The sequence below is a fragment of the Geospiza fortis genome, unplaced genomic scaffold (genome assembly GCF_000277835.1).
Source record: "Geospiza fortis unplaced genomic scaffold, GeoFor_1.0 scaffold486, whole genome shotgun sequence".
NCBI classification, from domain to species: Eukaryota; Metazoa; Chordata; class Aves; order Passeriformes; family Thraupidae; genus Geospiza; species Geospiza fortis.
The window spans coordinates 882599-892206 of NW_005054417.1; the positions used below are offsets into that span (position 1 = coordinate 882599).

Consider the following 9608-nt stretch of genomic DNA (forward strand, 5'->3'; position numbering starts at 1 on the left):
CTGAAGGGGAAGTAGGTTCTATAAAAGCTTGGGGACAGTTGTATGCTTTGTCTCATGGCTGAATAAATTAGAAAATTATTGAGGCTGCAATTGTTTGTAGTACGTTATGGTCTATAGTCAAACAGTCTATACTTACAGTCTATTTTGTGACACCATTTTCAGGCGGCAGTGATATCTCTTACTGGGAGCATGTTGTGTATCCACTTAGGTGTGCAGCTGCATGGATTTTAGTGGGAATTATATTTGTGTAATACCAAAGGCAGTGTCTTGCAAAATAAGCAAGAGATTTGTTTGAGTCTTAGATATCCTAGTCATTCTCAGGTTTTAAGGTTAAAAAATATAGTGCATGAGGGAAGAAGTAGTATGTCTCCAGTAGGATTTAAAACAGCAGGCCTTTGGAATTGATTCATTGCAGTTGTACGTGCAAGTAGAGAGGGGCAGGTGCACTGTCCAGCGGCAGACAGAATCCAGGTGAGAAAGGGTAAAACATGCCCATGGCCAAGCTGTAATCTTGAAACTCATGCTAAATTCTGGCCAATATTTTAACCAGTTTCTGTTGACAGCAGCAGCAATGTCAGGCTTCGTTGCTTTTCTTACTCATTACCACAAAGCTGCTTACCTAAGGGAAGCCTGATTCTGGTCTGGCTGTGTAATGTGACCTTTCTCATATTGAATAACAATGTTTTGTGGATACATGCCACGTTCATCAATTCTCTATTTGTCTGGCAGCCTGTTCTGCATGGAATCAGGAAGAAGACAGGGTAGCTCTGGGAGTGACATTCCAGAAGATTAATGTATTTATTCCTATTACCTACTGCATTACCGTAGTCAGTAGTCCTACCCAATTTTTGATTAAATTAATCAGCCTCCGTGAGTTTAAAATGTTGTTTCGTACATTTTTATTTCCAGAATGAAGGTGTCTTACCGAGGGCATTTTCTGCATAATATTTACCCCTGTGCCTTTATAGATTCTCCTGAATTTCGATCAACGCAGATGAACCGGGGTGAGAAATTCCAGGTACATTTTGTTTTAAATGTCACTGGACATGAGCTGGTGAGACCATCAAAAAAATAGGGCATAAATTTGATCAACAGTGAACTATTTGACTCGCATAATTTTGTTATCCTTCTAGTATAGCTCATTGAAGATGGACCATGTCAAGAATAACTTTTAAATGCTGAAAAACAGTATTATAATGGTGTGTATTGAGCAGTCTGGCTTTTGCTATTTTGTTCTCTTTTACTATTTCCAAGTTTGTTTTATGTTAAGAGATTGTTCTGGACAAATAATTTAAGAGGCAGTTTTGATGGAAAAAGATTATATGAACAGGTCTCATCAGTGGTTCAAAAAAAGAAAAGGGAAGAGGAGGTACTGTAATAATTAAAGTCTAGAAGTTCTGGTGCAAGTAATTAGAAATTGGTATTTATAAAAGTGTATTAATACTTCTGTCATTTTGCAGTTTGTTAAAGCAACATAAGCTGAAAATTATCTCAGTATTTTGAATAAAAATATTCATATGGGGAACAGTAAGGGTATATTTCTCTAGCAGTGTAATTATGCTGGTATATTAAATATATTTTATTATAGTTTTGGGAGATGGAATACTTTTAGAGAAGGGTGTTTTATTCCCATATAAATGGCTATTTAGTTACCTCTTTATGGTTTTTAGCTAGGTATGCGTAATAATGACTGGACTGTGAGTGACTGGTGCATCCACACTGATAGCGTGGCAGAAGGGGAGGGAGGCAGAGCAGTGCAGACTCTAAAATCAGTGATTGGTGTCATATGTTCCAGTCAAACACTGGGCTCAGCGCCAGGGGGAGAGACTTGTCCAGATGCACTCCCCCCGCGGCGGTGGGGCCTCCCACAGCCCTCCTGGCACAGCCCCTTCCTCTTGGGAGCAGCCGGGTAGGAATCGGTCCCTCCCAAGGGAAAAGGGTCATGCCTCAGCTCCTGCCTGCCTTAGAAGTTATTGTAATCTGGAGCGGGGTGTGTCCTTTATTCGTGGGCTCTGCTTGTTACTGCCATGTGAACACCAGCAACCTTGCAAGAGCACACGGATTCAGCCTTGAGGACCCCATCTGCTGGCAATGCTGGTGAATTCTTCCTCAGCCTGTGGGCTTGTATTACAATCTGTGGAGTTGAAAATCCATGGATATATGACACTGTTTCATTGTTTCTAGGACTTATTTTAATGGATTTTAAAATTTTTTAAGGATGTAGTGTTATCTTGTAAAAGCAGAGAGCACCTGATTTTGATTTATTCGTAGATGTCTGACTCCCCCTTGCAAAACCTGTCCCTGGGTATGACCAGTGTGGGTTTTGGGGTGGCATTGCCCTCTGCTGGCACAGGGGAATGAATCTGGCGAGTCCATCCTCCCATGAGAGGGGGCAAAATCCCCTGTAACTACCCAGAACTGGATTATCAATAAGTGAGCAAACAGAGCCTTGGCTCAGCTGCCACAAGGTTGTACTTGTGGGATCAGCAGGGCTGACAGTTATAAGAGGAAGATGGAAATATTTTTTTTAAATCACTAAAAACTCTTTGATGGAGACCTTTAGGTGATACCAGTTGTTTCTTTTTGGTGACAGTGATGTAAAATAAACCAACCTACATATAGGCTTACTGCCAGTGCTTGTCATCACTATAGGACTGACTTCATAAATTTCCTCTTAAGTAAGTGTTTTTACGGTTTGGGAACACATGAGAGATTTTCTGCTGTTATTGTCCCCCAGGTTTTCTGTAAAACAAACTGGCTACACATATCAGTTAAAAATATAATGATAACAAATTGCTGAGAATTTTTACATTTGTAAATATCACATTCATAACAAAGGGATACCAAAAAGCTTTATGGCTTTAAGAGTTACTTTAACTGGAGTCACAAATAAAATGTAATCTCTTCTTTTAAAGCATGTTTAAGTGTGCTCATCTTAAAACATTTTTAAATGTGCTAATTCTGAGCATGTATTTTTTTCCAGGTCACCATTATTGCAGATGATAACTGCAAGTTCCTGTGCTGGTCCAGGGAACGGCTGACTTTCTTTCTGGAGTCTGAGCCATTTCTTTATGAGATCTTTAAGTACCTTATTGGCAAAGATATTACAAATAAACTTTATTCATTGAATGATCCAACCTTAAATGACAAGGTAAGCAACTTCAAGTTTTGTTAGGAAATTTTCCTCCCACATACAAATGTGTTTTTATTTCAATTTTGAATGCTCTTAAAGCACCTTATTTTAACTTGCTGCCATCAGCCACTTAATGCTCACTTGTGGCCTTTTAGTGCCAAGGTGTGAGTCAGTGCAACATTTCGGTCAGAAGCAATATTTAGCAAAGTTAGCACAGTAATGTACAAGAAAGATGAGTAACTGAGATTCAGAACTGATCAGCTTGTGGAAATATTCCTGCCTAACGATTAGACATGATGGCCAGTAGCTAAAAAGGTGCTTCTCCCTGAATATCCTTTCTCCCTAACAAATGAGTGTCTTTGTAAAAAGAAGCTTCAGAGTTTTTTTTCTTTAAAAAAAATTTCTTACTGGGAGCAAAAAATTATGTAATACTGATTGCTAGGAAGAATAATTTCAACATGTCTTTGAGGGTTGCAAATACAAAAAAAAAGCAAACATTTTGTTGATATGATGCAGTTAGTGGAAGAAATCATGAAATGCATATAAAATATAAATAAATATAATTAAATATAATTTATATGTATATAAATATATAAAACATAAAGTGGTCTGCGTGTATTCATGAATATATGAACTACCTTGCTTTAGTTTCATTTTGTCTCCTTACTTATTCCGTATCATAATTTCAAAGAATTAGAAAATCCAACAAAATTTGCCCCTCTTTTCACTTAACATCTGCACACTTCAACTTCAGTTTGTACTGAGTCTTTGTTTTTAGTTGCAAGTCACATACATTTAAGATTATTATAGCTGGTTTGTTATAGTAAGTTTTGAAAATGTATGTTGTAAAAATTGAGTGAGCATTTGGGAAATTTGTAGTATCTTATTATTCTTCCTAAAATAAAAATCCAGTTGCATGAGCTCTTCCTACATAACTTGGCAAGAGAACTGTTAAATAAATTCTTAATCTTCCCATTGCCAGCACTCTATGTACATATTACCTCTCACAAGCTTAATTTTCAAATATAAATATTATTATTGTCTTTAATGTCTTTTAACTGTTGTCAATCTCATCAGAAAATGTTGGGGTTGACTTGGGTACATAGGGGACTACGGAAATTAATTGAGTGTTGATTATTCGTATTCAGTATGGTAGTAAGAAGGTAAAACTATCAAATAATTTTTTGTTGGAAAACAAAAAAGTATATTCTATTCATTTTAAAAGTATATTTATTTTTTAAGTATATTTATTTTTAAGGTATATTTATTTTTAAAAGTGTATTCTATTTTATTAAATATATTATTAAAGTATAATTTAATTTGTGAGAAAACTTGTGATTTTCTCCTACCTAAGGAGACTTTCACTAGTGTTGGGAAAATAGTCATTCCTTTCTGCATGGAATAGGATACTAGTTCCTGACTTGTCAAACTCCATTGGAATGGAATTATCCGTTATAGTTTTGTCATTGATTGCTACCTTTCACATACACCTAAAATAACATTCTGGCTTGCAGTGATACCTTACAAGGTACAAGGTATGGCTTCATATGTTCATATGCTTCAAATGTTATAGTATAAAGGCTTCTCAGGAAGGCTACTCAAAGCAAAACAGAAGCTCCTCAGACCGTTTGACAGGGAGAGGATAATGTTCACCTGATGCACTTAGTCTGCAGTAGAATCAAGAGCCAAATGGTCATCTACTGGGAAGGAGGAGCATTCACCACTTTTCTAACATAATGATATGAAAAGCCAGGAAAATAACCATACTTCTGTTAAGGCATAAATTGCCTCTCTATATAGCATGCTGTTTTGTTTAGCAAGGAGGATCAGCTTCATCATAAAGACTGCATTTAATTGCAGAGCATCATATTTAAATAATGAGTTACCAGATAATAAACGCCAAGCTTTCTGTAAGAAAATACATGAAAATTTCAGTACAAAAGCAATTTGAGATTGAATAATTAATGTGCAGTTTCATACTTGTCAATGTTCCAGTTCCAGTATATTACTGGCATTTTCTGTTGTCATTTAAATTGATTTACACTGCATAGAATCTTCTCCTATAACAATTTTCTTGTATAATCACAACTGGGACTGGAGCATCTATTACAAGGGGAAGTAGTAATTTTCCATTTTTATTTTAATTTGCTTGATATCTTTTTTTAAAATAATCATTTTTTTTCTTTTTTAGGCTTCAAAGAAAATTGACCGACAGCCCAGCCTTTGCTCTCAGCTCTCGGTGATGCAGATGAGGAACAGCATGGCCAGCACCAGTGACAGTGAGGATGGCCTGCAGATGTTTCTTCGTGGGACTTCCTCTGCATCCTCTCTTCGTGAGTGCTTAGGATAGTTTGTGCCAATTTTGAATATGGCTCAGGTTGACCATTAGAGACCACTGCAGAACTCCTGTTGTCCTCTGTGGGAGCAGACTGCAGCTTTTTGGGTGCTGCTGTAGCAGCTAAATTAAGGGACTTAATTATAGGGCAGTCAGATGCATGAGATTTTGTGTTCTAAATGCAGATACCTCATGTACATGCTGGAAAGACACCCCAACATGTGTAGTAATAATCTTTGGCATAATATGGACTGTTTGTAGTAATGGGGCAAAACTAAAGGTACAGTGCCAGTCACAGTAGTATGTCCTTTGTTCTGTCACTGGTGCTTGTAGAAACTAAAAACCCAAACAAAACATTTTCCCTCAGCAACTTGTGTCCTACTTTTCCTCCTGAGATAGTTTGTATTGGCAGAGTCTGGAGGAATGTGGTATACAACCAATATTTTGATGTCACCTGGAAAATCTCCAAGTATCCTGTCAGGCTCTCCTCTGCTGTGCTTTGTATGACAGGAGTAGTAGAGAACAGATGAAGTGAGAGAAGAAACCATGGCTGACCTTTTTACTTCTATTCTTTTAATTTATTCCTTTATGAAAACATTCAAAATTATTCTTTCTAGGCTTTTGCTGTCATTTATTTTTAGATCATCTGAATCTAAACATTAACATTAGCCTGAATTCTGAAAGCAGTGTTTGAATAAAAAAGCCCCAGAGGATTCTCTATTTTTGCATTTGGCATAAGCTGTTAGTTTAACAGCATTTAAAAGGATCATATAGGATTATTTCTTTTGATTTTGGAAATATTATTTTTTAGTTATTTGAATTCAAATATATGAGAAAAAAACACTGTTATTGTTATTTGTTATATGTTATTTGTTATGGTTAAAGTCTCTGCTAAGAAGAGGAAATATTTTCAAATATTGGCATCTTTCTGTTTAATTATCTGTTTTCCATTGTGTTTCTCACAGTTCTCATCTAGTAACACCTTCAGACCTGGAGGGCCTATCTGGTTTTACTCCTTAACATTGGTGTAGTCTGCATGCCCAGATAGATGGAAGAAAAAGCCCTACTAATGCTTCACCATACTAGAACATCAAGGGTGACACCTGGGATATATAGTTTGATGAAAATTCCAGTGTTGTTTTCTTTTTCTCCTCTGTTCACTGCAAGGACATTCAGAGGTAGTTGAGGTGGTAAGAGACCTCTGGACATTATCAGGTCCAGCCTCATGTCCAAAGCAAGATCAGCTAGAGCAGGGCCATGTCCAGTGAAGATTTCAATATTTCCAAGCTAGAAGATTTCCCAGCCTCCCTGGGCAACCTGCTCCAGGGTCTTACCACCCTCACAGTGGAAAAATTTCCCTTATTGCAACTCATGCTTGTTTTCCTTCTTTCTTTAGTGCATGCCTCTGAGAAGAGTCTGGCTCTCTCTTCTATGTTGCCTTCCATTAGGTAGCCAAAGAGAAGAGTCAGAAGCCGTGGGAGCCTTCTGTTCCTAAGGCTGAACACACCCAGCTCCTGCAGCCTCTCCATCACTGCTCCAGCCTCTGGAGTTGCACCCTGCTGCTCTTGCTCTAGTATGTCCATGTCTTTCTTGTACAGGGAGGCACAAAACTGATGCAGCACTCCAGATCCTGTCTCACAATTGCCAGATAGAGAGGATTAATCTCTTCCATTGACCTGCTGGCTATGCTGTTGCTTATAGGATTCAATACATGCTGCTAATGTGGCCCAATATATGAATGGCACACTTCACTGCAGGGGCACTCTGCTGACTCATGTTCCATTTTGTGTCCACCAGGTTTGTTTCTGCAAAGCTGCTTTCCAGCCAGCTGGGGCCTAGGCTGTAATGCTGTGTAGGTGTGTCATGTCCCGGGTTCAGGGATTTGTCTTTCATGAACTTGTCGTTTTTGTCAGTTCTTTTCTCTTTTTCCAATGGCCTGTCCAGACTCACTGCCCTACCCTTTGGCCTGTCAGCAGTTTCCCTCGCTACCTGGCTCTTGTCTGTGAATTTGGCAGGAGTGCATTCCATCCCATCAACCAGGTCATTTGTATCTTGAATATTATAGGCCTTGGCTTTGGCCCTTGAGAACACTGCTGGTAACCAACCACCTGACAGCTGGATTTTGTACTGCTGCTCACCACCCTGTGAACTTGGCAGTACAGCAAATTTTCCACTGTAGGCCATCTATCCAGTCTGTTTCCCATTTGTCTGGAAGGACCCAGTGGCAGACTGTGGAGGGCTGTGCTACCATCCATGTAAACAACATCCCCTGCACTCCATTCATGCACAGAGGCCATCATCTCACCACCAAAGGTGAAGGTGGTCAGAGTGGTCAGATGCAATCAACATCTGTGATGGCTTCCCCAGTCACCTTCCCATCCCTTGTGTGCTTGGGCATGGCTTCCAGGAAGACAAGCTCCATAATCTTCCTGGGAAATGAATTTAGACTATTAGGCCTGGGTGTTCCATCTTCTCCTTCATTAAAATGGCTGTGATGTTGGCATTTCTATTTGTTTCCCCTGACTTCAATCACTTTTCCAAGATGATAGAGGAGGCCTTGCAATTGTATCAGCCAATGCTTGGCACCCGTGGATGCAGCCCAAGTGGTTCCACAATCTTGTGTTCACCCTGTAGACTTGATGTGTTCCTAATTCAGTCCGGGTTTCCTGTTAGTCAAACATCACTCTCTGTCTCTACCTCTGGATGCAGAGCCCCAGCAGGCCTCAGGACAAACCTCTAAAGAAAAAACTCAAAACAAAAAAGTTCCTGAATATCTCAGACTTTTTCATGTTCCTGTGTCCTGTGCATCACTGAACTCTTGCCTCGCAGCTACCCTGGTCTTTCTTTTGTTGCTGATTTATTTGTAGATGTGTTTCTTGTTGCTCTTCACTAGATCCAGGTCTAGCTGAGGTTTGGCTTCCCTCATTTCATCACCACATGCTTGGGCCATGGTTCTGTGTTTCCTCCAAGGAGCTCATACCCACTTACACTTTGTGTGTGTCTGTTTGAGATCTGTCAGAACTTTCCTGTTCATCTATGCCAGCCTTCTACCATGCTTGCTCAGCTTTTTGTGCACTGGAATGGACTGTCCTTGTGTTTTGAGGAAGGTGTCCTCGAAGATCAACCATCTGTCCTTAGATCCCTGTTGCAGGTCTTGTCCCATGAGCTCCTGCCAAGTAAAACCCTGAGCAAGCCACAGTCCCCTGTCCTGTAAGGTTGTAATTCAGCTATTTGTCTTGCCACTCAGTATCTTAAGCTCCACCAGCTCCTGGACACTGCAGGCAAGACTGCCAGCTGCCTTCAGCTCCCTGACGAGTTCTTCCTTGTTCGTCAGTGACAGGTCCAGCAGAGCGCCTTCCCTAGCTGACTCATCCATCGTGAAGGAATTGCCTGCTACCTTCCAGAGATCTCCTGGACTGCCTGCTCCCAGCCCTGTTGCCTTTCCACCAGATCCCAGGGTGGTTAAAACTCCCCAGGAGCACCAAGGCCTGTGATCCAGTTGTTGAAAGAAGGCTCCCTTCTCTTTGCTCTTCTTGATCAGGCAGCCTGCAGAGATTCCTGCTCTGAAGTCTCCTGTGTTGGTCTGTTCTCTGATCTTTGCCTTTAAACCCTCGAGTGGCTTTTCACCTGTTCCACACACAGCAAAGTTCCATGAAATTGAAGCCACTCCTTTGCATAGAGAGCCTTTGGGTGAACTTGCACACTCAGAAATTGTAAAACTGTGTTTGTGTGATTAGTTAGAATTAAAGTGTCTCTTTCAGGCTTCACAGCAAAACTCTTACACCAGTATTTCAGCTTTGGGAGAAAGTACTTGAAATGCATGACAAGTTCAGCTGTAATTGTATAAATCTTCAAGATGCACTTGTGCTTAGCACATACTTGATAAATACACTTTTCTCTGTTGTAGTTTTCCTTGCTTTATGTACCTTTTTTTGGTGTGTTTTACCCAAGAGAAGGAGTTTGTGTGTCTTTTATGTTAGAAGTTCCTCAGCCCAGCTGAGTCAGCAGCCTCCCAAGTCCAATACTTTCCCTTACTTTTGGGGAGGCAGAGGGATTGCCCCTATAGCAGTGCAACACCCACCTTGGGAAGTATTGTTATTTATTTCTTCTTTGTATTTTGATTGTGAAATTTCTGACTGC

General features: G+C 39.9%; 1 protein-coding gene across 1 annotated transcript in view; it reads left to right on the plus strand.

Annotated features, from left to right (window-relative positions):
• The window catches only part of BVES (blood vessel epicardial substance), a 49585-nt gene extending 40205 nt beyond the window's left edge, over window positions 1–9380 (plus strand). The window contains 6 exon segments of the mRNA XM_031061581.1: window positions 1–11; window positions 910–1018; window positions 2984–3151; window positions 5325–5466; window positions 8803–8817; window positions 8820–9380. The exon segment at window positions 1–11 is cut by the window's left edge and continues 9 nt beyond it. Of these exon segments, the coding sequence (XP_030917441.1) occupies window positions 1–11; window positions 910–1018; window positions 2984–3151; window positions 5325–5466; window positions 8803–8817; window positions 8820–9205 (831 nt within the window). The 3' untranslated portion in view covers window positions 9206–9380.
• The last annotated feature ends 228 nt before the right edge of the window (window positions 9381–9608 follow it).